This window comes from Elephas maximus, chromosome 4 (assembly GCF_024166365.1).
Source record: "Elephas maximus indicus isolate mEleMax1 chromosome 4, mEleMax1 primary haplotype, whole genome shotgun sequence".
Lineage (NCBI taxonomy): Eukaryota > Metazoa > Chordata > Mammalia > Proboscidea > Elephantidae > Elephas > Elephas maximus.
In genome coordinates this window covers 122,904,546-122,931,899 of record NC_064822.1, presented here as the reverse complement: position 1 = coordinate 122,931,899, position 27,354 = coordinate 122,904,546, and the positions used below count along the sequence as shown (strand labels likewise).

At 42.3% G+C, this 27,354-nt stretch overlaps 1 protein-coding gene across 1 annotated transcript in view; it reads left to right on the top strand.

The window, feature by feature from the left end:
• The window catches only part of PPM1H (protein phosphatase, Mg2+/Mn2+ dependent 1H), a 329,530-nt gene that overhangs the window by 267,085 nt on the left and 35,091 nt on the right, over positions 1-27,354 (top strand). The window contains exons 7-8 of the mRNA XM_049883763.1: positions 6,724-6,787; positions 10,492-10,599. Of these exons, the coding sequence (XP_049739720.1) occupies positions 6,724-6,787; positions 10,492-10,599 (172 nt within the window). The remainder of the gene's footprint in view (positions 1-6,723; positions 6,788-10,491; positions 10,600-27,354) is intronic.

The window sequence follows — 27,354 nt, the reverse complement described above, 5'->3', positions numbered from 1 at the left end:
TTAATAAACAAAACACTCAATTCCTATTGTATTTCCTCCTTCTAGAAGATCAAAATAGTGAGGAGTTCTAGATATTTAGCAAGGAGAACAGTTAAAAGATTTCATCACATGTGAAGGCTAAATCAGGAAACAAGCAGAGCCAAAAGGTAGTTGGAATGGCCAGACCACGGAGGGGAGCTGGCCTGTGGAGGGCGTCTGGCCTGTGAGCCACAGCAAGGCAGTGAGAGAGGAGATGGTTCCGAGGTGCAGTCTCGGTGATGGGGTTGTTCTCGGTACACCTCACATGACCAGGGTGCTGCTGGGAAGCAGAGGAGGAGGTCATCCAGAAGTAGGTTAGGAGTTTGTCGATTCCAGAGGCACCATCAAAATGTGTAAAATTGCTGCGAATAATAGCACAGTAAAGAGTGGAAAAGCAATCTGTGAACATAGAAAAAATGGGTGAATGTCCTGAAGGTCATGAACAGTAACTTGAGTAGTTAGGGACAGTCCCCCAGAACCTGTGAAGAACAGTTAAAGAAACTAAGGATAACTTTGAGATAGCTGTCCTCAAATATTTGCAGAGCTCTCAAGCAAAAGAGAAACTACATTTATTTCATGGTTTTCCAGAGGACAGACCAAATGCACCAATGGGTGAATGATTGGGTTAATTTAAGAAAGAATTCCCCAGAGTTATACTTCAGTGGAATGGGCTGACATTAAATATTGTAAAGCTTCTAGGACAATGACTGTATACAGGAGTCCATTCAGTGACAGGTCAAGGACCAATATGAATTATGTTGTAGAAAGAATTCCTGTGCTTGAGGTACAGCTGACTTTGTGGCCTTGCAGTCTCTTGCTATGCTGAGTTTCTCTTTCCAGTAGGTCCAGACCAATGGCGCCTTGTTTTTCAGCCTTGCAGAATCAACATTGCAAAGGAAACTATTAAAAAAAAAAGAAAGAAAAATTTTGAGGCTAATGCCTCTGATTGAGGGAAAGTCAGGAATATAGCACTTGGATTTTTTTCTCACCTCATCTTTTTGTCAATTGGCCTCATAAAATAATTGACCCAAAATAAGAGCTATTTTAAAAATCTTTCCTGAGCCTTTTAGTTTTTGCTTTCTTGTAACAAGTAATGTTTGACTATATACTCTTGTCAGTTATATTATTGTAAAACTAGTGAAGAATCTGTTTTTCTGGAGTGTTATTTTGTTTTTAATTCAATCAGGGTTTCAAGACCCCTTGGGTCTTCAATGAAGGAGTTGGTTCTCTTAATCTCAGGTACCTCCACTTCTTGGAGCTCTCAAACTTCAGACCTCTCTCCTTATCCTCTCACCTCCCTGAGCCAAGGATGAGCCGAAAGCATAGCTTAAAGCTTGCAGCCTAGACATGGACTATAATAAGAACAGCAGACGGGCCTTGCAAGTCTGCAGAAACTGGGGTGGCCGCCTTAAACTGTGAGAACAGATTCAAGGTCGGCCTGCTGCCTGGAGAGAGGGCTCTGTTGGACTCTGTGGCCACTGGTGAAAGTCCCAGAAAGCAGAGGGAGGTCTAAGAACAGAGGACTGTCATGTCCTCTGATGTCCTGCTTGCCTTCCCTAAACCATAGTAGAACAGCTGTGGTTTTACCCCCACATAGTCGCCGTACGTTCTTTTGTCACTCACATGGAAAACTCCCTTCCAGCAAAAGTCTCTTTTTAGTCTTCAGATTTCTGTGTTTCACCCAGTAAGAGGTGAACAATAATGGTCTGATTTCAGACTCTTCAACTAGGATTGGAAATTCGCAAATCTGAGCCCTAATGTCACGTTTTTGGTGCGTTTCCTAGGAAAGTCTGAATTCAGCCTTCTAGTCGCCAAACTCAATATATCATCTTGGAAAAGTAACTTCACCTCTCTGAGTCTCAGTTTCCTCATCTTGGTAGAGATTTTAGACACTGTCAGTAAGCACCAGGTCCACTGTCCAGCATGTAGAAGGTATTTAGTAGATCATAGCTGCTGTAATTATTACTACCTATCATTCAAGGAAGACTGAAGAAGAATTGATGCCTTTGAATTACGGTGTTGGCGAAGAATATTGAATATACTATGGAATGCCAAAAGAATGAACAAATCTGTGTTGAAAGAGATACAGCCAGAATGCTCCTTAGAAGCAAAGGTGGCAAGACTATGTCTTACTTACGTTGGACATGTTATTGGGACATGTCCCTGGAGAAGGACATCGTGCTTGGTAAAGTAGAGGTTCAGTGAAAAAGGACGACCTTCAACGAGATGGATTGACTGACACAATGGCTGCAACAATGGTCTCAAGCATAACGATTGTGAGGACTGGGCAGTGTTTTGTTCTGTTGTACACAGGGTTGCTATGAGCCAGAACCGACTTGATGGCACCTAACAGCAACAATAATCATTCATTTACGTAGACTTTAATCAAGTTGCCAGTTTTAACTCTGAAGTGTTAACTGTGGAGGCAAGTTCACCTAGTTTTATATGATGAAATGTGCTTAAAACCCAGAGAGATTGAGAGGGAGAGGGTGTTGTACTTTCTCTCCTTATTTATAGTTATTCACACTGTCATACCAGCTCTAAACTACTTATTTGTTAGTGGTGGGAGAGGGGAGGGCCCGTAGTTGCTTGAAAACTAATAGTGGCAGGAAGAGAATAAACCTTTCTTTCTGTAAACTTTATGCCATGGATTGAATTACATCCCCCCAAAAATGTGTGTATCAATTTGGCTGGGCCATTATGTGATTTTCCTATATGTTGTAAATCCTGCCTCTATGATGTTAATGAGGGAGGACTTGATCTACAAGACTGGATTGTATCTTGAGGCATTCTCTTGAGATATAAAAGAAAGAAGCGAGCAGAGAGACAGGGGGACCTCGTACCACCAAGAAAGCTGGGAGCAGAGCGTGTCCTATGGACCCAGGTTCCTTGCACAGAGAAGCTTCTAGTCTGGGGGAAGATTGATGAGAAAGCCAACAGAGAGAGAAAGCCTTCCCCTGTAGCTGACACCCTGAATTTGGACTTTTAGCCTACTGTGCTATGAGAAAATAAACTTCTCTTTGTTAAAGGCATCCACTTGTGATATTTCCATTATAGCAGCACTAGATGACTGAGACACTTTATATTTTAAATTTTGGGGTTGTTCCCCAAGATAAAAAAAAAAAAAAAAACAGAAGCTAAAGTATAACATTAGAATTTGTGATCATCTTGGCCCTGTGGGTGACGACTCCAAGATGAGTGTTTGTCTTTCAGAGCTGTGGTAGCATAGATTTCATGCTCCTGAACTTCTCTGCCCTGAGAGAATTCGATTACTTGGGTTTGTGGTTGAGTCAGAGAACAGTGTTCTCATTACCTTTTCAAGCCTTTTAAGAGTGCTTTTAGCCTATCTCCATGCTGCGGAGCTCTCAGTAATTTCCAGTCATTGACTTCTAGAACTGCTGTCTCTGCCTCTCATTTAATTCCAGACTCCCGTACCTGGGTCTCCAGAATACACCGTCTCTCTAATTATAATTCTCAGGAATTCTCCTTCCTTTCTCTCTGCCTGGGCCTGTCCTTCTCTCCACTATCCCCAAATCCTGCTCCCGCCTGTTTCAGGGCCTTTCTTGAGTCATTTCCCTCCTCTCCCTTGAGCCATGTCTGCCGTCTTTAGGGTCAAGCTGCTTTGAGTTTATTGTTTAACTGACTTTTAATGTTAGTTAATGGGATTTTGGTCTCCAACAGTGGTTCTCAACCTTGGGTGTCCATTGAAATCACCAGGGAAGCTTTTAAACACTACAGATGCTAGGGGCCTACCCCAGAAATTCAAATTTAATTGCTCTGAAGTGTGGCCTGGGCATTGGATTTTTTTAAAGCCCTCTCAGTGGATTCAATATGCAATCATAGTTGGGAACCACTGTCCTAAAAATTCCTTCAATCCTCGAGCTAGGTCTGTGCAAGTATATATCAAATCCCCACTTTTCACTTCTCCTGACACCAAACTGTGTTGATTAATCCAAATCAATTTATTATTAACTCTCTTCCCCTCTATTCCACTTCTGTACTGACACCAGCTGCACCTGCAGCACTGTTTCCTCTGACCCTAACCTCCTGGAGCTAGGACAGACCTCACAAGTTAAAGGGCACAGTCCTACAGACTGGAAGTCTGCCCAAGACCTCAGATGCTAGCTGCAAGTGTAGGAATCCCCACCCTTACTTTCAACCTGCTGGCTACAAATTCAGGATTTCCCTTTACCCCCTTACGATAACAGCTATAAGCTCAAGGTTCTCCAGCCCCGTTCACTTCTGACCTGCTGGTTCCCACTACTCCCTCGAGTTTGATAATTTACTACAACGACTCACAGAACTCACAGAAAGTAAGATACTTATGAGTACAGTTTTATTATAGCAAAAAAAAAAAAAAAAATGAAAAGACACACAGGGCAGGGTCTGGGAAGGCTCCCAAAGCAAAGCTTTTCATGTCCAATAAAGGGATACACTACCCTCCCACGCATCATTCTTTCACCAACCAGGAAGCCCATGGAGCTTTCATGTCCAGAGCCTTTATTGGGGCCTCATTATGTAGTCGTTACTGATTGAATCAGCCCACTTCCTCCAAGGTCAGTAATCACAAGGTGGTCTTTCTGTCTTGGCCAGCCCCCATCTGAGTCACCTCATTAGCATAAACCCTCAGATGTGATCTGGAGGCTTCATCAAAGGCACTTCAGTTACTGGGAAATTTCCAAGGTTTTAGAGGTTATCTCTCAGAAACCAAGGACAAGGACCAAATTCTTTGGGTAAACTTAATTTTAAACCCTGCAGTCACTATTCTAACAGTAGCTCTATTTGATCCCCAGCTGTGTACCACAGTGTTTAAAAAATTTCATGTGAGTATAAAACCATCAAAGTGGCTATATCCACTTTGTGTTAATTTCGTAGATTTAAGGCAACGAAATAGTACAGTTCCTTTTTTGAAAGTTTTGTTCCTAGAATACCTCTAGGTTCACTTGACAGCAGCAGCAGCAGCAACTAGCATTTACTGAGCCCTCAGCATGTGCCAGGCTCTGTGCTAAATATGTACTAAGCTCTTCACATTTACTATCCCATTTTAATTCTCACAACAACCCCCCGAGTGAGCACCAGGTTTTGCACTAATTGATTAATGAGAATGTTGGGGTCCAAAGAAGCTCATCTGTCTGCCCAAAGCTATGAAAACAGCTGTGCTGAATTCAAGTCAGCCCGGGCACATCTGGTGCTAGAACGTAACTGATTCTCTAAACCCTGGGAAGGAACAACTTATCCAAATAATCATCCTGGAAAATGAGGGTGTGACTTCTTTAGCTTTGGGGTCGAACTCTTTTTAAATTGGATTGTATTCTTTTATATATCAAGAGCTCCTACACATTTGATTGCCCGTTCACTCCCATGTTGCCTGGGTGTATCCTGGACCGGGAGACCATTTAATAATTAATCTTCCTTGGACTCAGGAGACGTTATTTTAGAAAAGCATCTTACTCAGTTCTAGCACCTAACCCAGCAGGACCTACCCCATCTTTTACTTAATCTTCTGAGTACCTAATGCTTCTGCTGCTGCAGTGGTACTTCATTGTTGCCCAGAAATTAAATGCTTAGGACAGAAACCTATCTCCCCTTATTGCTAATTATGAATATGCCAACATATTTTCTCCATCTTCAAGCATATAAAGATTTGGTGTTTTCTAGGTTACCCAAGCACACATACAATTCCACAGGGAAAATAACTTTATGTAAAGAAGGACCAGCAGTGTGGTGAATAGGCAGTGCTGTACCCAGAAAGGGGAACTGGTGTGCCAAAGTATTTTCTACTAAATACTAGCAATAAACCAAACCAAAAAGCCTTGCCATCGAGTCTGTTGCGACTCATAGTGACCCTACTGAGCACTTACTAAGTGCCAGGCTCCATACTAAGCTCTTTATATCCTATATGGTTGTTCTTATTTTATAAATGAGGAAATTGAGACCAAGGAAATTGAAGCTACTTGCCCAGGGTGATACAGCTAGTGATAAAATGCCGTGTTTGTTTGTTTTTGTTTTTTAACTTCCTCAGGAGCAGAACTGCAAGAAATGGACTTCATTTGCTTTGTCCTCTTAACCTTGGCAGCCTCAGCTGTACGCACAGTGGCATCTGGACAACCATGTCCAGGATAAACCATTGAAGCACAAACTGAATTTTCTTTCTGTGTGTCGAATGGCCATTTAAAAGCTATTATGAAACAGAGACTTTTGTGCCAACCTTGACAATCATACTGAGGTCAAACAGGCTCTAAATATTCCTTCTCCAGCACTCCCAATCCGAGTTTTGATTTGGTGTAAACAGCCCCTAAAGGTGAAAACTGGCTCTTGGAGCAGCTTCACACTCCATCCATCTCTGAGCTGTGCTGTCGCTCACAGTTTTGGGTTAATAACAAGAACGCAGCCGCTGCCGCTGGGGCACTTCATCATTGCACAGACACTCAGCGTGTGAAGCCCATGGCCCCTCCTTGCTTATTATGAATATGCCAACATATTCTCTCCCTCTTTGAGTATATATAGACTTGGTGTTTTCTGGTTTGCTAAAACACACACACGCAGAATTCTGTAGGGAGAATAACTCTGTATAAAGAAAGATTGGCAATGTGGTGAGTGGCTGGAGTCTCAGGGAGAATAACATGCCTACCGGCCTGTGTCAGGACAACGGGTCACTAATTGAGTGCACACCTTTTTTAAAAAATGTTGTTTATCCCCCTACAGGGCATACAAAACCATTGAGGATGATGACTTGAAGTTTCCCCTTATATATGGAGAAGGCAAGAAGGTAGGCGCTTGTGTTTCCCTTGGGCTGCAATGACAAAACTATGCCCCACTGCCACTCCACGTAACTTGTGGCAGTCTATGTGTTCTACTCAGCAGCTCATGATTTTATAGCTTTGACAGCTTGAAAGAATATCACATCCATCATCCTTCAGGCTCTCCTGTCTTGAGGATCCAAGAAGGCGCAGGGCTGGGGTACAAGGAACACAAGGGACCAAAGTCAATTTTGTAAAAATAACATCCCCCTTCCCAATTCATTTGAATAACGTTTTGCAGTGTTTAAACATGACCACTTCCACATAAATCATTTTATTTTCTGTCTGCTAACAAGTTGGGAGGCAGGCAAAGCTGGCCATGTTATGTCCATTTAGTAGATGAGGCAGCTGGGACCCCAAGGTTAAAGAGCCTCAGTTAAAGTCACACAGCTAACGAGTGGCAGCACAGACCTGGAGCCAGATCCAGTCTAGTCTAGTCTAGTGCTGTGGCACTCTGTCTTGCAGGTTCAGACTTTGCAAATCTGCTTTTCCACTAGACCCATGGGAGGAGATCCAAAGCTTCACTGTAATTAGCTATAGGATCACTTCTAATTTATTCCTTACACATCGCAAAGAGCCCAGGCTGAGGTAGCAAAGACTGTCAGCACCTCCCAGGACCCCAGTCAGAATCAAACACTCAGCAGCACGTTGTTGAACCAAAGAAAAGAGTAGATCTGAGAGTGGTCTGTGAGCAGAGACTAGGGGAAGGTTGAAATCCTGAAAGGAGAGGAGGAAGCTTTGAATCCATTTCCCAGTAAGACCAAACACCTTCTAAATCATTGCATTATTCCTCTGAGCACTAATAATGTTTTAACTCAGTGCTGAGAGCTTCCATTAGAAGTGAAAAAATGTGGTCACATAACAAAGACTCTTCAACTGAATCTTTTTTTTCAGCGTTTTATCATTTTTACCAGAAAGAAGTGATTCAGAAGAAAACGGAAAGATGTCGTCATGGGCAGGACTTGAGAGAGAGGGAGACTCTGTGTGTGTGTGTGTGTGTGTGTGCGCGTGCGCACGTGTGCATACGTGCGTGCACACGCATACATGCACATGGGTGCCTGTGTTAAAGTGAATGTGTTCATGTGAGAGAGGACATGCCTTCAGGGTTAGGCTTGGGGCTCGGTGTAGCCCAGCAGTGATTTCAGTGGAAGGAAGCATTTCATGAAATGAAACATGCATATCTGATCCACGTGGGGATCAGATTTTAAATTAGCTTGCCCCTTTCCTGGAGATGGACACCTTCTGCCCCACCACCTCTGGTTGAGAATGATTACAAAGATGAACACAGTTCCTAATAGGAATATGTGTGTCTTTGAGAACAGGGAGCACCATCAGTGTATATCATTAAGCCCAATTACCTATACCTGCAGCTGCAGTTCTTTGTGGGGCTGAGATTCTCAGTATTACCCTGCTATATCCACTGGGTTCTAGTAAGCTCAGGACTGTCCTGTTACCTTCGATTCCCAGTACCTGTCCAGCCTGGTACCTGGTGCATAGCAGACCTTTAGTAAATGCACAGGTATTAAATAAGCTATTCAGTTATGTTCAGTATACTCTCCTTAGTACAACTGGAAAAGGGACTAATAATGTATTCTTAGAAGATTATCAGCAATAATATTTCAAGAAGCATGGGTTTTCTCAGTTAAGCACAAAGGTCAGTTCCCCAGAGCATCATGTTCCTCAAGCATTTTAGTTCATTAAGGCTTGACAGTCCCGTCATGTGCAGCTGGCATGTTCTGTCATCATACCTGTCAACCCTTTTAAAGCCACTGTTCTCCAGTTCGCTTTTATTGGTAGGCTTGCCCAGTACCAAAGTAGTACACCATCCGTGTCTCATGACTCCATGATCGCTCGAGAAATCTTTAAAACTGCAGCGTTGGAAAGAACATCCGTTCTGTCTAGAACATTTACAGAGGTTTCCTTTTTCCTCTCTGCATACATCCACCCAGAAGCTTTAGGGGTGCTTTCGTAGCCATTGCTTTTCATTTTATTTCCACAAATACTTTTAAGGGCTTGGGTGCATGACACTTGTATACTTTGTAAAGCAAGTTCACTGACTAGCAGAAACATCAGGCTTCTTTGGGCTAAAATACAGGCATGTGATTTTTCCAGCTAGAGAAGCTGCCATTGCAGGGGGAAGAGCAGAAAGGTCACAAGGGACCCAGAATTTTTCCATTTTGAGTTGAACACTTCTTTAGTCAGAGGAGGCCATCCAGCCCCCCATCAAGGCGAGGCCTTCTTTGCAGCTTGCCTGGCCAGAGACCCCCAGGCTTCATGTTGCATGTCTGTATTTTACCAATCTCTTTTGACTCTTGTCTTTTATAACTGTGTCATGGTTTTATTTACCCTTTAATGTAAACCCTTCTCATCTGGAACTGGCTCCAAAATTCACAGCCTTTTGGGAAAATGGGATGAAGATGATGACAGTTATTAGATTAGGTAATGTTTCATATTTATTTCATCCTCAGCCCTATGAGGTACTCTTACTGCACAGCCCTTGGGTACTCTTATACCTTAGCAATAGGTAAAGATTCAAGCTGGGGTCTTTGAACCATGACTCTACGCTGGCTATATTATTGGTAATCCAAGAGTTAGGCTATTGGGCTTCATTTCCACCCAAAATGACTTTCTCTCAATCCCTCTGTGTCTACCTGTCTTGTTCTGTGCATCCTTCTGCACGAAGTTTAACATCACCTTCTCCAGGAAACCTTCCCAGTAGAATTTTTATCTCCTCTGAACTCATATGACTCATTTTTTGTGTCTTTCAGCACTTGACCGTATTTTATATGTTATTAGTTAAATACACACCTCTTACCTCCCTAATCACGTTCCTTTAAAGTAGGGGCAAGGCTTTACACATTTATGTCCCTGACAGCATGATGCCTGCTCACAATAGATGCTCAATAAATGTTTGGGTAAATCAGCGCATCATATACACAACCTAACTACCCCAGGAGATAATCAGGCTGACGGCGTAAACATTAGTGCGATAGTATTGCTTCCTTAAAACAATTGGGAAACGGTTTAGAGAAGTGCACAGATGGTGAGGTCTCAGCCCCAGGTGCTAGTGGTATTTTGTCCCTTTCTACCCAGAGGGAATTTGTGGGAATGCTAGCAGGATAGGTTACAGATACTCTGCAGCCATAAAGTATAATAGGTGAGCTGTGCGAGGGTAGGAGCTGCCTCTGGCTTTTTACATCTTTTACTAGTGCTTGTCACCTAACTAGGGATATCACTGGTGTTTAATAAATACATGTCGAGTAGACGTGGTTTGGATGGATGGCTGGATGGACGGATGGGCGGGCGGGCGGGTGGATGAATGGATGCTGTTGGATTTGATTTGAACTACTTTTAGTAGCTGTAGCCAGCGCTGATATATTGGCTTTAGTGTACTGGACACCCTGTGCTCTAGTCTCTAAAAAAAGAAAGCTGAAGAGAGACAGCAGAAACCCATGAAGCTTAAGTTAATTGATAGAAAAATTACTCCTCAAATACTTACGTGATTTTGGTGAGCCCTTCCATGATAACAACGACCCACGTAAGTTAGCAGAAAGGGGCATGGGAAGACTGGCAGGAGGAATTGGAAAATTTAGCCCTCATCAGCTGTATTGTGACAGGGACTTTTTCTCAATGTGCGGGATTGTTTCTGATGACCCTCTGCTTGTACTCCTAGGCCCGAGTAATGGCAACTATTGGAGTGACCAGGGGACTTGGGGACCATGACCTGAAGGTGCATGACTCCAACATCTACATAAAACCATTCCTGTCTTCAGCTCCAGAGGTACCACATGAGCATTTTGTTTGTATTTTGTACAATAAAATATTTTCTACATTATTCCTCCACGTGACATACACTGCACATCCAGACAGTAACCAAGTTATGTTACGTGTACTTGTGCAGTATCTCTCATGCCTGTTTCTTCTTTCCATTCCATTTTGACTGTGACTGTTCTGGTTTATACCCTCATCTCCTCCTGTCCAGATACCTGCTAGTCTCCTAGTGGCTTTTCCACCCTCCTCCGGCACACCCCACATGTTGGTCTCAGGTGAATTTTCCTAAAGAACCACTCTGACTCCTGTCTACTCAAAACCCTTCAATGGCACCCCACAGCCTGGAGAATAGAGCCAGACTCCTTTACCTGGCATTCAAGGCTGTTATAATTTGGTCTGATTTTCCAATCGGACTTTTGTTCTCCTGCACCAGCCTGAATGAACTTGCTGCTTCCTGTATTTGACCTTCCGTTTCCCATCTTTGCTTAAACTATTCCTTCTACCTAGACTATACTTCTTCCCCATCTACAAATGTCCAAATTCCTGTTTTTCTCCAGCTCAGCTCAAATGCTTCTCCTATGCAGACTCCCCTGATTTCTCACTTTCCCAGCTAGAAGTCTTGCCCTCTTCTTAGACCCTTGTGTGTCCAGCCTTAGTCACAGTCAGTGTACACCTTATCCCCTTGTTAGATCTTAGTTGCCTCAAGAGCTTATACCACTCAGCTGGTTTTTAGAAAAATTAATTTAAAAACAAGTTGGCAATTTATTTGGTGAAAAAAAAATTGTCACAATTCTCACAACACAGGAAATAATATCAAGGTCTAGGTGTCCTTTTGGGGTATATCATTTAGAAAAGATTTTACTTCCAAGTAACAGAAAAATCTAAAAGCAGTTGAGGGATATATTTTACGCAGACAACAAGAAGACTGGAATTAGGTGACTGCTAATGTTGGTTTTGCACCTCAAATGTGCAGGGCATCTCTGCATTTCTTTGACTTTTCCTTCATGGGTGCAAGATGGTGGTAATTTTCATTCAAGGCAGGAAGGAGAGGGCAGGGCCAGCTTATTTGCCTAAGCAAATATTCACTTACATCTTATTGGCCAGAACTGTGTCACATGACCCCACTAGCCACAAGGGAGGGTGGGAGAGAACCCAAGCTTTAACTTTTCCAATTTCTAATCTCTATGAGTCAGAACTGACTTGACGGCAGTGGGTGGGTTTATAGTAGAGGAGAGCCATAGAGAAGTGAATTAGGAACCAATGGTATCTTCCATTCTCTGTAATTAACTGTTACAGCAGTGCCTTACAGTAGAAATGCCCAGAACATGTAGACATAGCTCCATCTGCAAGTTCTTCCCAATGGTAGATGCTGTGTGTGTCTTCACTAGAAGGCTCTTTTTGGTTGCGGAAAACTGAAACCCACTCAAGCAAATTGAAAAAAAGGAGGTATTTATTTTAGTAGTATTGTAAAAGATGTTTATGGTGTCCATGAGCGTAACCGTCTAACAGCCAGGCTTTATGGGAGAGAGGTTCTGGAATTGAGTCAGCCCTGGAGGGCCTCAGCAGCAGAAGCCTGTCAGCCTCCATGAGAGGGTGTTCTACCATTAATGTGGCCAGCCACATTCTAGATGCCTGTGCTGCCAGTCAGCCCAGTGTCTCACTTTCCCAATTCCAGATTCCTGGACAGGAGCCTGACTGGCCCAACTCAGCTCTTATACCAAGCTGCAAGTGGCTTCCAGCCTATGGATTTTCCCTTCAGATCATGTGTCTACTCCAGAACCATCTATGGGCACAAACAGCCACCTCAACCTATCCCTCTGGCAGCGCTGTGAGGGACAGTTCCTTTAGTCCTTTAGAGCTGGGGCTGGCATCCAAAATAAATCTAGATACAGGGGATTAAGAGACCATTGAGAGAGAAATCCCTACTAAATATTAGGCATGGAAGACATACATTTCCTGATACCACCCAGGATTTCAAGTAAGGACTGCTTGAGGGAAATAATAATTCATTGAGAGCCTAAAATGTTCTCTCTTTTAATTTCCGTACCAATTCTGTGTGGTAAAGACCGCTATTGCCTAACGTGTCCAAGCTCCCCTCAGAAGCTGGTGAATCTCTCATCCCACTAATCTGGCCAGCGTTAAGATCTGTGAATTGCCGCTGAGACTAATCCTAGCCAGAGTGACGTACCTCAGACCTCGGACTGTCTTTTCTCTGTGCTTCACTGAGCACAGGGCTTGTGTCTGGACACTTGGACTTACATTTTCCCTCTTGGAAGAAAGGCGTTTATCAGACATGTTAAATCATGGCTTCACCTTTCTGCTTTGCAAAAGGACTGGTAAAGTGTGTCAAGACCTTGGGGGTCTTAGAAACACTAATTGACTGGTTTCCTCCTGAAAACAGAGTAAACCTTCTCACTTCCCTCCCCTGTACGCACATGCTTATACGTTCTGTGTAAAGTGAGAACACGTTCAGTGTGGTTTGAGGGAGAATGATCTGTGTGATCAGTTAGGTTTTGTTGTCAGTTGCCATGGAGTTGGATCTGACTTATGACAACCTTATGTGTAACAGAGTAAAACGCTGCCGGGTCTTGTGCGCTGCCGGGTCCTGTGCTGTCTTCATGATCTTTGTTATGTTTGAGCCCATTGTTGAGCCTGTTATATCAGTTCATCTCACTGAGGGCTTTTCCCCTTTTCACTGACCTTCTAGGTTACCAAACGTGATGTTCTTTTCTAGCAATCATTCTTTCCTGATGATGTGTCCAAAGTAAGCAAGACAAAGTCTCGCCATCCTTGCTTCTAAGAAATATGCTGACTGTACTTCTTCTAAGACTGATTTGTTCATTCTTTTGGGAGTCCACAGTATATTCAGTATTCACCACAATATTCACAATTCAAATGCGTTAATTCTTCTGTCTTTTTTTCATTGTCCAGCTTTCACATGCGTGTGAGGCAATTGAAATGACCGTGGCTTGGGTCAGGCATACGTTAGTCATCAAAGCAACATCCTTGCTTTTTAAATCTTTAAAGAAGTCTTTTGCAGCAGATTTTCCCAATGCAATACGTCATTTGCTTTCTTGACTGCTGCTTCCACAGACATTGATTGTTCATCCAAGTAGAATGATATCCTTGACAGTTTTCAGTTTTTTTCACGATGTTGTTTATTGGTCCGGTTGTGAAGATTTTCAGTTAGATTTTAGAACTTCTAATTGCTTTACTACTGTCAATCCCAAGAAGAAACTATAGGTTTAAGACTTGGGCCTGGGCAGGTGACTACTTGGAGACTGAGGAAAAACTTCAGTTGGTTGATCAAGAACCTCATGTCTCTGAGCTGGAATAATGCCAGTTTGCTGGGGAATGAGTTGATTGGCTCAGCACTGGTGGAGAGTAGAGGGTTCAGGAGGTAATAGGCAACTTCTGGAAAATTTTAATTGCTTTCAGAAAAGTTGTGGAGTTGAATAAGGTGTGGAATTTTTTATAATAATAGCAGTAACATCAAACATTTATTAAATAATCGGAAGAAGCACAGCCAGGGTGCTCCTTAGAAGGGAGAAAGGTGAGTCTTCATCATACGTACTTTGTTCATGTTATCAGGAGAGACCATTTCCTAAAGAAGGACATTATGCTTGGTAAAGTAGAGGGTCAGTGAAAAAGAGGAAGACCCTCAATGAATTGGCTGCAACAATGGGCTCAAACATAGCAACAATTCTGAGGATGGTGCAGGACAAGACTGTGTTTTGTTCTGTTGCACATAGGATCACTATGAGTCAGAACCAACTTGACGGCACCTAACAACAACATGCACCAGACAGGATGCTAAATTTATTATACACAGCATCTCTTTTAATCCTTACAACTCTGGGAGATAAATATGGTTATTATATCCTTTTGAAAGACTGGGAAATTGAGAGCCAGGGAAGTGAAATAACTCCCCCAGTACAGCTATTAGTAGCAGCTGGTTCTTGTGCCCAGGTCTCTCTAATTAGATCAGGGTCTGTAGGAGAGAGAAGCTTTGTACAGAGTGCAAGGGACCCACTGAGTACAGGTTCAAAAGGCTATAAAGAGGCACCTTTGTATTGGGACCTCAGTGGCCACACTTTTTCAAAGAAATATTGCTGGCCTCACACTGCAGTTGTAGAAAATGATGGTGTATTAGAAAAGATATTTGGGAAACACGGTAATGACCATTTGTGCCTGCAAACGGAGGCCAGACAGAATTGTGCAGAATAAGGTTGTGCACCTATAATTTAGCTTAATGGATATGTACCGTATACCTCAAGATTTCCTTGCACAAGAGTAAAATCACTGTACACTTAAATGCTTCCAGATGGAGAAGTCTTGGCCAAAGCCAGGCAGGGAGGGGAAAGAGAGAAGGGAAGAGGTGAACCAGATTGAATTGGCTACTATGGGAAGAGTGCAGGAGAAGAATGGGTCCAGAGAACTCCCCAGCCCACCCCTGCAATCCCTAGCTTTTCTGACAGGAACCCCTTTTCCCTCAGTGGTGGTGATAAAATCATATCAAAGAGAAACTGGTAGGGGGCTTCTGTTGTTAGCCCAGAAAGCCATGTAAATTCATTTAAATACTCTAATGAAAATAACCAGGGCTTTGAACCAGTTTTAAGGGTTGAGGGGAAAATATGATTTAGTTCTAAGAAAAAGGGCTCAAAAATCTTCTTGGAAATCAGCATTGTTCCCATTCATCATTGTAGCTCCTAATTCAATTTGATGAGTTAAATATAAATAAATCAAAAACATGTGGATCAAATTTATGTAAAAAATGCACAGGGGTTTAAAAATTAGAGAAGGGTTTCTAGCCAAACACATTTTCAGTTTCACTGAACACAAGGCGCTGGAAAAATCTTGAGTTTGCCAAACCCAAAGAGCAGCCGCCAGGTTTGCTAAGCCTCCCTCAAACCTTCTGAGGTCTGAGGCAGGGATTTCTGGCCAAGAACTGAATTCCACAAGAGGCCCCTTCACCCCAACCAAGCTTAGGCCTGTTAGCTGGAGGCTGCAGGTTGAAAGTAGGAGGCATTTTGACTTCTCTGGTTTAGAGCACCTGGTTTTCTCTGTGTAACACCATGGGGTGCAGCCCTTCCGCAATTAAAGAGAGACTTCCCCTGCCTGGTCTCCCATCCTTTGACTCAATGAAGCTCACATTAAACTTTTTTATACCATTCTAAAAGGGATCAGAAGTCTCTGGGTAGTGCAAATGGTTAACGCACTAGGCTGCTAACCAAGAGGTTAGAGATTTGAGCACACACAAAAACACCACAGAAGAAAGGCCAGGTGACCTACTTCTGAAAAATCAGCCATCAAAAGCCCTTTCAGAGCCCAGTTCTACCCTAACATACATAGGGTCACCAGAAGTTGTAATCCACTCAACAGCAACTGATTAAAAGAGTTCAGATGGAGAAGGAAAGGATTTGTCAACTGAAAGCCACTGGAACCCAGGCTTTCTACATAGTCTTCTTTTCCCACCCCCAGTCCAGCACACACATCTTGTCGGGTAAATTACAGAGTGTCGTATTACTCAGGCAGCTTGGCACAGGCCTTCAGCCTAAACCCTCCAGATGTTCTCTGCTCCACGCCCCTTTCTGGCCTGATACAGGCTCTCTGTAGAGCTAGGGCTCTTCTTAATTTCATCCTTCTTTCCAGCCTCCAGTCCAAGACTGTGCTCTTTCTTGCCTTTAGCCAGCCCCCTTTTGGCCTCTTGGAAGAACAAGGTCTTTTTCTGTTTGGGGACCATTTTACAAAGCCAACTCCCTCCTCAGCTCAGTGATACTCCTCCTTCCCCCAACCAGACTGAACCACAAGGAGCCCAAGTTTTTTCTTTTGGTTGTTCCTCTCCTTAGTTTGAAAGATTTCTGTGAGCTGTTTTTTGTAACTTCAGATCATTCGTTCAGCTCATTCTCAGATTTCTTTATCTAGGTATACTTTTTTTCTTTTTTCTGAAGCAGCCTTCTCTGAAAGAGCAAAGACTCCAATACCTGAATTCCAACCCCAGCACCAACATTACTAGTGGCCTGCACGAGTTATTTAACCCTCACTTTGCTCCTCCTGTGGAGCCTGTGTGGTGCAGTGGTTAAAGCATTTGGCTGTTAACCAAAAGGTTGGCAGTTCAAAAACCACCAACAGCTCTGTGGGAGAAAGATGTGGCGGTTTGCTTCCGTAAGGATTTATAGCCTTGAAAACCCTATGGGGCAGCTCTACTTTGTCCTATAGGGTCACTATGAGTTGGAAGTGATTCGATGGCAGTGAGTTTGTTTTTTCTTTTTTTTTTTTTTTCTTTCTATTTTTCCTGTTCTTGAAGGTGGGGTAAACATGCTGATATTGACAGGTTGATGGGAAAAGTAAATGAGAACATCTAGGAAATTGCTGGCACAAGGTCTGGTGTGTGGTCAGAGGCAGGCAATAAATATTGGTCTTCCTTCCCCACCGTTTTCTGGAAGGCTTTACGTTTAGAGATCCCCGGTATTGGCTTCCATTTTAAGGGATAATGGCTATATTGTTTGGGATTCCCGTGTTGTCTCCCATGAAAACATAAACAGTTTTGAAGATCTCCAATTACATGTACAATCTTGTTATTCTGCGTGACTTTTTATGCCCCAAACTAAAATCCTGTTTGGGGAAAGATTTTGTTACATTTTGTACTGTCACAGCTCCCTAAGGCTGTCATAACAAAGTACCACAAACTGGTTAGCTTAAAAGAACAGAAATGTATTGTCTCACAGTTCTAGAGGCTAGATGTCAGAAATCAAGGTGTTGCCAGGGCCACGCTCTCTTGGAAGGCTCTAGGGGAAGATCCTTCATTGCCGCTTTCTTAGATTCGAGGGGTTCCTGACGATCCTTCCCATTCCTTGGCCTTGTAGATACATCACTCTAGTCTTTGCCTCCATCTTCACATGTCCATCTCTCTTTTGTATCTGTATCACTGCGTCTCTCTTCCTCTTTTCATAAGGACACCAATCATATTGGATTAGGGCCCACTCTACTCCAGCATGACCTCATGTTAAACATTTTCAAAGACTTTATTTCTAAACATGATCATTCACTAGTACCAAGGGTTAGGAGTTCAAACACGTCTTTTTGGGAGACACAATTCAGCCTATAACATATAGTTTTATTGATTTTTTTTTTCTCTTTTTTATAATTTTTGTTGTGCTTTAAGTGAAAGTTTACAAATCAAGTCAGTCTCTCACACAAAAACTCATATACACACCTTGCTACACACTCCCAATTACTCTCCCCCTAATGAGACAGCCCACTCTCTCCCTCCACTCTCTCTTTTTGTGTCCATTTTGCCAGCTTCTAACCTCCTCCACCCCCCTCATCTCCCCTCCAGGCAGAAGATGCCAACATAGTCTTAAGTGTCCACCTGATCCAAGAAGCTCACTCCTCACCAGCATCCCTCTCCAACCCATTGTCCAGTCCAATCCATGTCTGAAGAGTTGGCTTCAGGAATGGTTCCTGTCCTGGGCCAACAGAAGGTCTGGGAGCCATGACCACCAGGGTCCTTCTAGTCTTAGTCAGACCATTAAGTCTGGTCTTTTTATGAGAATTTGGGGTCTGCATCCCACTGCTCCCTTGCTCCCTCAGGGGTTCTCTGTTGTGTTCCTTGTCAGGGCAGTCATCGGTTGTAGCCAGGCACCATCTAGTTCTTCTGGTCTCAGGACAATGTAGTCTCTGGTTCATGTGGCCCTTTCTGTCTCTTGGGCTCATAATCGCCTTGTGTCCTTGGTGTTCTTCATTCTCCTTTGATCCAGGTGGGTTGAGACCAATTGATGCATCTTAGATGGCTGCTTGCTAGCATTTAAGACCCCAGACTGCACTCTCCAAAGTGGGATGCAGAATGTTTTCTTAATAGATTTTATTATGCCAATTGACTTAGATGTCCCCTGAAACCATGGTCCCCAGACCCCTGCCCCTGCTACGCTGGCCTTCGAAGCATTCAGTTTATTCAGGAAACTTCTTTGCTTTTGCTTTAGTCCAGTTGTGCTGACCTCCCCTGTATTGTGTGCTGTCTTTCTGTTCACCTTAAGTACTTCTTATCTAATACCCCTCTCCCATCCTCCCTCCCTCCCCCCTCTCGTAACCACAAAAGAATGTTTTCTTCTCAGTTTAAACTATTTCTCAAGTTCTTATAATAGTGGTCTTATACAATATTTGTCCTTTTGCAACTGACTAATTTCACTCAGCATAATGCCTTCCAGGTTCCTCCATGTTATGAAATGTGTTACAGATTCCTCACTGTTCTTTATCGATGCGTAGTATTCCATTGTGTGAATATACTATAATTTACTTATCCATTTATCTATTGATGGGCATCTTGGTTGTTTCTATCTTTTTGCTATTGTAAACAGTGCTGCAGTAAACATGGGTGTGCATATATCTGTTCGTGTAAAGGCTCTTATTTCTCTAGGATATATTCCAAGGAGTGGGATTGCTGGATCATACGGTAGTTCTATTTCTAGCTTTTTAAGGAAGCGCCAAATCGATTTCCAAAGTGGTTGTACCATTTGACGCTCCCACTAGCAGTGTATAAGTGTTCTAGTCTCTCCACAGCCTCTCCAACATTTATTCTTTTGTGTTTTTTGGATTAATGCCAGCCTTGTTGGAGCGAGATGAAATCTCATTGTAGTTTTGATCTGCATTTCTCTAATGGCTAATGATCGTGAACATTTCCTCATATATCTGTTAGCTACCTGAATGTCTTCTTTAGTGAAGTGTCTATTCGTATCTTTTGCCCATTTTTTAATTCGGTTGTTTGTCTTTTTGCAGTTGAGTGTTTGCAGTATCATGTAGATTTTAGAGATCAGGTGCTGATCGGAAATGTCATAGCTAAAAACTTTTTCGCAGTCTGTAGGTTGTCTTTTTACTCTTTTGGTGAAGTCTTTGGATGAGCATCAGTGTTTGATTTTTAGGAGCTCCCAGTTATCTAGTTTTTCTTCTGCATTCTTTATAATGTTTTGTATACCGTTTATGCCATGTATTAGGGCTCCTAACATTGTCCCTATTTTTTCTTCCATGATCTTTATCGTTTTAGATTTTATGTTTAGGTCTTTCATCCGTTTTGAGTTCGTTTTTGTGCATGGTGTGAGGTATGGGTCTTGTTTCATTTTTTTGCCGTTGGATATCCAGTTATGCCAGCACCATTTGTTAAAAAGACTGTCTTTTCCCCCGTTTAACTGTTTGGGGCCTTTGTCAAATATCAACAGGTCATATGTGGATGGATTTGTGTCTGGATTCTCAGTTCTGTTCCATTGGCCCATGTATCTGTTGTTGTACCAGTACCAGGCTGTTTTGACTACTGTGGTAGGTTCTAAAATCAGGTAAAGTAAGGCCTCCCACTTTGTTGTTCTTTTTCAGTAATGCCTTATTTATCCAGGGCCTCTTGCCCTTCCACATGATGTTGGTGGTTTGTTTCTCCATCTCATTAAAGCATGTTGTTGGGATTTGGATTGAAATTGCATTAAATGTATTAACATGTAGTTTTTGCAGTCTAACCAATTAATTAGAAATAATATCGATGTCTAATGACATAGCATACGCTGTATTAAATGAAACAAAGATTACGATTGTGTAAATAAAGAGTATGATCATAAGTAGGTTGAAAAATGTGTGTGCATAGCTAAAAGTCTTGAAAGAAATTTTCTAAAATGATAACAGCAATTATCTTTGTATGGTAGAGGAGAAGAAAACTTTTAAAAGTTCTTTTAATTCCCTAGGACTTCTCAAAAAAAAAATCCATAGGAAGCAGCGCGATGTCATGGTTAAATACGTGGCTTCAAACACTCTCTTTTCACTTACAGCTGGTGACCTTGAGAAAATTACTTTACTTAAATCTCAACTTCCTCTTCAGTGCAAAGGGGACACAATACAATTGTAGTAAAAAAAACAAATGACATATGTAAAGTCCTTAGCTCAGAACCTGGCATACTGGCTCCTAGCTTTTCTTCCTTGTCCACCAGAACCACAAAATTTCACTGGCTCTTTCCATAAGAATCATCAGTCCAGTAATGTTTTATTCATTAAAACACTGAGGAGCATTCCCTCAAAGGATTAGATTTTTTGGCCAGTGGGAAGGTGGGTCTAGCCAAAAAATAATCACCCATAAAATCCTGTGTTCCTGCTTCCTAAAGGACAAGAGGAGTTTGGAGGAGAAAGAAAGAACTGTATATTCTGAAGAAAAAGAGAATAAGTAGAACTGGAAAAAAAAGGAGTGAGTCTGGTCTGAGGTAAAATTCTCCTTAGGAGGTCACGGAGCTTGGAAGATGAGCTAGAAGGGCAATTTGCTATAACGACGTTTAATATATAGGGCCTTGAATTGGGCCTAAAGTATAGATCAGGTCCTCAGCAAGCGCAGCAACATGGTAACTGTGGTGTTTGTGAACCTTAGATTGTTGCAGCGCATAGATGGGGAGTGGAGGGGTACAGAGCTCAAGAGAGGGAGACAAGTGTGGCAGTGAGGAGCTGAACTAGGGCAGGGACTGTGAAAACTAAAAGGAAGATGCAGATCTGAGAGACATTTAAAAAAAATTAAAAGACCCAGTGGCAGACTTGATTTAAAGATTGAAGCAGAGTTAATTTAAAAAACAACTACCTTCTTTTCTAGCCTATTAGAAAGGAAGAATGGTGGTGCTAATTAGGGTTCAAGGAATAAAAGTGGAGAATTAATTGTACTCCTGTTTCCCTCTGAGTTTTCTGAACCAATTTAAAAAATAGACACAGTAGTTGGGGATCAAAATAGCTTTATAGCCAGAATAAAGTCAAATTGGAAACCATGGCTTGGATCTAAGACCAGTTTGACTTCTTGCTCTTCCATTTCAGCCCCAAATTAAAATACTCACTGGACAGCTGTGAGCTCTCATCTCCCTACTCCACGGAGAGAGGGTCTTCCTAGTATTTACCTCTTGAAGGATGGGAGCAGAGAGAACAAGTATCACTTGTGGGCAAGTGGGGACCTAAGGGAAAACTCTAGAGAATTCAATGTCGCATGCCCCATCTCACCAGTCCTGTAGGGAGAGAGAGCTTAAAAGTGTTATATCCCAATATAATGCCTTTGTGGACTGCATAACAACATCTAAAACTTAGAGGCTTAAAAGAACAATTTATTCTTTCATAATTCTTGGGTTGACTGGACTCAGCTGGGTGGTTCTCCGTTGGGGTGTCTTGTGGTTGTAGTTAGATTTCATTGGGGCTGGAGTCATCTGAAAGCTAGACTGGGCTGAGCATCCAAGATGCTCATTCACATGGCTAGAGGTTGCTGTTGGCCGTCAGCTGAGAGTTGAGGCAACTACACATGGCCTTTCCATGTGGTTTTGGCTTCTCTTAGCATGGCAGCTGGATTTTGAAAGAAAGCATCACAAGAGTGTGTAATTCAATAGTCCCAGACAGAAATTGCAACCGTTTTTAAGACAGAAGCTGTAAGTCTTTTTAAGACCTAGCCTCATAAGTCCCAGAGTATCACTTCTGCCACATTCTGTTAGTCAACAAAGTCACTGAGGCTAGCCCATATATGAGGAGAGGGAAATTGGACTCTGCCTCTAAATGTGAGAAGCAGCTTGCTTATAAAAAGAGAAAAGGAATTGACAGCCACCGTCTTGGAGCTTCTCTACCACAGCCTTCTTGTACAAGTACCCTCCCTGCTATGGAAGCTTGAGGATTAAAGTAATAATCATTTATTTCTCCAGTGCAAACTAATATAAGTTGATGATGAGCTGTTTAGCTAGTTAATTAAGAAAGGAAATCTAGGTTGCAGTAAAGGCAGATTTACAAAGAAGCTAATGAAAGTTAAGCATCAGGGTACTTCATTTGGATTGGCCCCTGTGAGTGCTGGTTGTTGCTGGGAGATGTAGAATGTTCTAGATGGGGAGGAGAAGTAAGGTTGCAATCAAGAAGAATTTCTATGTAAACATTTCTCCAAAAAGGGACCTCAATTTTCAAAGCTTCAATAATCTGTTGTTATTTCTCTTTCTTAATAAACATTCACACTTGTATCGAAGTTTGTAGTCATCCTTAATTTAATATTCATTTTCTTAAAGAGAGCCCCCAAATTGTGAAACTTCAGGCTTCACAAAGCATGGATTTCCCCTGTGTAAATGGAAATGATGAGTTCTATCTAAGGGCGCTCAGATAGGCTAGAGCAGTTGTTTTTGACAGCTTTCTCAACCTCTACTTCAAGCCCACATGCCTATAACAGCTCATTACACTTCTGTCTTCTCAGCTGGGGTGATGCATCCTTGGGTGCTGTTTGTCACCACCACCACCTTAAATATGCCTGAAGACAAAACCACATATTAAGAGTTTGCAAAAGCTGCCTTCTTTGATTCTGGCCTTACATAGGCAACTTAATGACTTGGTCTGTCCATCACGAGTCTAATGGTAAAAATAACTCATGTGAGTCTATCCATAAAGTAACTGTTTCCATATGGCCAGTGACTTGAGATTTGCTAACCAGCTACTTGACTTAAACTGGAATATGAAATTTACTCTGGCACACACCAGAAAAAACTGACTTGGCAACTCATAAAATGAGTTGTCACACAAAGGGAACCAACATGTATGTTTGTGTCAAATGTATCCTCTTGTTGGAGATTGTTATCCTCTGATCCCCCAATGAAAAATAATTTTATTTGCATATTCATAATGTTTTGCATTTAAACATGGAGCATCTTTTTTAAAAATTTGGCAGGAGAGGTTTATAATGAAGAAAACTGAAAGCCTCCCGAGATAAATATGTGCCACTTACTTGAGTTTCTCCTTAATTAGAACCCTTGCTCTCCTGATTCTAGACGACAGGGTCTTCTTAAACATTAATACATATAAGAATAGTTTAAGGAGCTTGTTTAAAAAAAATGCAAATCCCTGGAATTCATTTCCTGAAAGATCTAATTCAATAGGTCTAAGGTGACTCTTAGGAATATTCACATTTTTAGATGATTCTAAAGCAGGTGATCTCCAAACTACTCTGAAAACCACTGTTACAGGCTGTTCTTCACTGTGCGTCAGGATCTTCCGTTTTACAGCCCTGAAGCGGGTTTCTGATACATCCATGCTCTAGCCCTGAACTGCGTGATTCAGTTCTACCATATGTTGGGCTCAGTGCTAGGCTGGGAAGTTCAGGATATTACACATCTCATTCTCTGCTGCTTGAACACAGGTTCCCTGAGACCTGGGCTTCTTGCTACAGAATACCTGCAACCAGCAAGATTGACTTTGCCACACAGCAGGCATTGGACAGCACACCAGTAGTGATTGTGTCTCCCCTTCAAAGGCAAGATACATAGTAACTCACGGGCTTGCTCTCTTACTCACTTGAGACTCTGAAAAGTTGCCACTGTGAAGAGTCCTGTGAAGTAGTAACACTGTGGTTATTTCCAGTCCCATTGGCCAGAGAGCAGCAACCACAGGAATGAAGAGTAGCAGTCATTTCATTATTTATACATCAGGTGACCTATCATCTAAGCCAGGATATTTTTTAGAGTAAAAGGGGGCACTATTAATGATTATGCAGGGAAAACAAAAACAAACGAAAGCTATCCCTGGAAAATGGGAACATGTGGTCACTCTGTTTATGTCTCAACTGACTCCTGAATGGATTTGAGGAAACTCAATTCAGCTATACTACACCCCTGTCCTGGCACTCACATACTGGGATTTCCCAACCTTTATCTCCATAAATGAGCATTTTAGTAAAGATAGAATTATCCCTCAAATTGTGCTAGATTCAAACCCATTCATTCCACAGGTACTTGATTTAGTGGTGAACAACCCACTGGAAGCCCAGAGAAAGGAGTATACACCATGAGAGTGTCCCAGCAAGTAGGTAATATTCCTTTAGCTTACTTCACTATTTAAGTTGTGAAGTATCAGGTCTCACGTGAAGAAAATGTAGTCTTTGTGTTATAGCAGCCAGATGCTGGGTACGACTTGAGGCTGTCTTCATACTACCTAGCAGTTTAGCTGGTTTAGAAACGTTTTGAGCTATTAGATTATATCCACCCTCCAAAGTCAAACGTCAAGAATATCTGTGGTAAATTTCAAGTATAAATATTATACCCACAGCCAAAAACAACCAGGTCTTTTGGGTAGTATGAGTAGCCAAAGTATTTGTAATACTAAAATGTCACTTGATCTTTTTGTAGCCAGATCTTCTGAGGTCATATGGTCTGTCACATCTACATCTAACTCAGCCTGTGAAGAAAGAGCCAGAGATTTTAGAGCCGTAAGCGCCCCCAGTGGTCACCTAGTCCTAACCTTTCATTTCACAAAGAAACACATGGAAGACTTGAGAAGTCGGGCCGTATCCCTACCACTCCCCAGCAAAAGTCCAGTACTGTAGCCAAACTATAAAGCTCCCCCAGCCCATCAGCCCTCTCTCACATCCCCGGCCCTGGCCCTGCAGTTCTCACGTGTCAGGTATGTGATATCCAAGTCCTCTTCCCTGATGCTCCCCATCTGATGTATTATTACTCCTCTTTCATTCAGTATTCCCAGAAGGTAGTCAATAGATGCGGAAAAGCAGATGAACAAAGTGGTTTTTGCAAACTAGTAAGCAGAGGTAGGTCTCAAATCCAAGTTTTCTGCCACTAAATTCAGTGTTAGTTCCATGATACCATGTATGTGTAGATAAAATGACTGCAGAGCATTTAGATGCACTCTTGGTGATCTGCCAGAATGCCAATATAAAAACAATCTACTTCTAGCCTCCCAGCCTAGCACTGAGCCCAGCACATGGGTGGGAATGAATCACACAGTCCAGGACTAGAGCATAGGATGTCCCAGAAGCCCATTTTAGGGATGTAAAACTGAAGTTCCTGATGCAGTGAAGAATGGCTTATGACACTGTTTTTCAGAGTGGTCTTGGGATCACCTGCCTTGGAATTGTCTAAAAATGTGAAAATTCTTCTGGTACAAGGGCCATTTTCAAACTTCTGTAGGTTGAGCTTTTGGGTTGGCTACATGGAGTAGAGAGGGCAAGACTTCAAACTCCTCTTATTTCCTACCACCTGTTGGCAGCCTTTACCTTGGGAACTGCCTCTGGGATTTCTGCCAATGATACGATTGAGAATCCCAACCACTGCTATTTTAAATGAGCTTTTTGAGATTGAACGTATAAAATTATAAATCCCCTAAACCTGCTCTATTCCTCTCCTTCCACCAACTAGCCTACTTTCAGGTGTATGTACTTGAGACCAGTGCCATAAAAGAATAACATGTAATTCATGAGAATCTGCAAGTCCCTTCCACATTACCTCACTGATTTTCATAACATCTTTGCGAGAGAAGTAAGGCAGATATTATAATATATATTTTTGTGTTTCTTTTTTTTTTTCAAAAAAATTTGAATCATTTCAGAGATGAGAAGAAAATTGAAAGATAAAGGGAGCAAGAGGCTTATTTCAAGTCAGGAAGCTGGTTAGACAGAGAAGCCTGAAGCAGAGCTTCTGATAACAAGGGCAGGGCTCTTCTCCAGAAGGCTACTTGGGAGCTGCTGGAGCTCACTGTCCTACGCTGAGTACTTAACCTGTTGCTGTTGAGTCAATTCTGACTCATAGCGATCCTACAGGGCAGAGTAGAACTGCCCCATAGAGTTTCCAAGGAGTGCCTGGTAGATTCAAACTGCCGACCTTTTGGTTAGCAGCAGTAGCACTTAACCACTATGCCACCAGTACTTTTGAGAGAGGGGAAAAAAGGGTTTGGAGATTTGCTAAGCTGATAAAGATGTAAAAGCAGTGAAGGTATCCTAGAGAAGCAGCAGAGATTTGGAAAATGGAAGAATTGATGGACTCTTTAAAAGTAGCTTCAAGAAGCCAGCATCAGCTTACAGTAGCACAAACACTCTTAACATGCCACCGAAATATCATCAGTAACAGAGCAAAGATGCAAGCATGTATTAGACAAACGCTGAAGCAGCAGCCTGTGGCTGAGCGCTAAGTGCAGGTGCTGTATTAAAGGAGTTGCTTGTCACGCTCCTGTGTAGAATAGGCACCCAGTGATGGCATTAAGGACATCTCTTTAAGTGCTCAGAAGCCCAGGGCCCTGGGAAAGCAGTCAGCACTTGGCTCATTCAAGGGCAGATTAGCCAGCACTCTTGCTTGCTCCAGACTTATTCCTCCTCCCTCATTTCTGAGTGTTTTTCTATTTGTTAGCAGCTCTCCTGAGGACAGGGGAGGGCATAGAGTTTTCTGCTTCTATTAAATATCAGCCCATTTGGTGCTAATATTACAGTTGGTGACTATTTGGGAGTATAGAGCTGAGATGCAAAATCTGTTGGGTTACCATGAGATTAGGGGGTCTTCTGAATGGATTTCATATATCTTAATATTTTTTTCTTCCTGTCTTCCTCCTCCATTTATTCTTTCTCTCAGCAAATATGTCCTTAAAATCTACTGTGGTTTAGCACTAGGAAAGATTTACCAGGCACACAGAAGAAATGTAAAATGGATATCTCTGGCCTCTAGCAGTTGAATATCAGAGGGGAGAAAAGATGGCCAATTCTGAAGCTGGCTTAGTATATGTTGGGTATTCACTGTAAGCTAACCAGGTTGCCATCAAGTCGACTTTGATTCCTAGTGACCCCATGTGTGTCAGAGTAAAACTGTGGTTTACAGGATTTTCAAATGGCTGATTTTTCCCAGGCGCTTCTGGTTGGACTCCAATTTCAAACCTTAGCAACTAAGCACGTTAACTGTTTGCACCGCCCAGGCACTGTGGCACATGGTAAGTGTTCAAGAAACATGTAATGAAGGCAATAGGAAGGCAGATA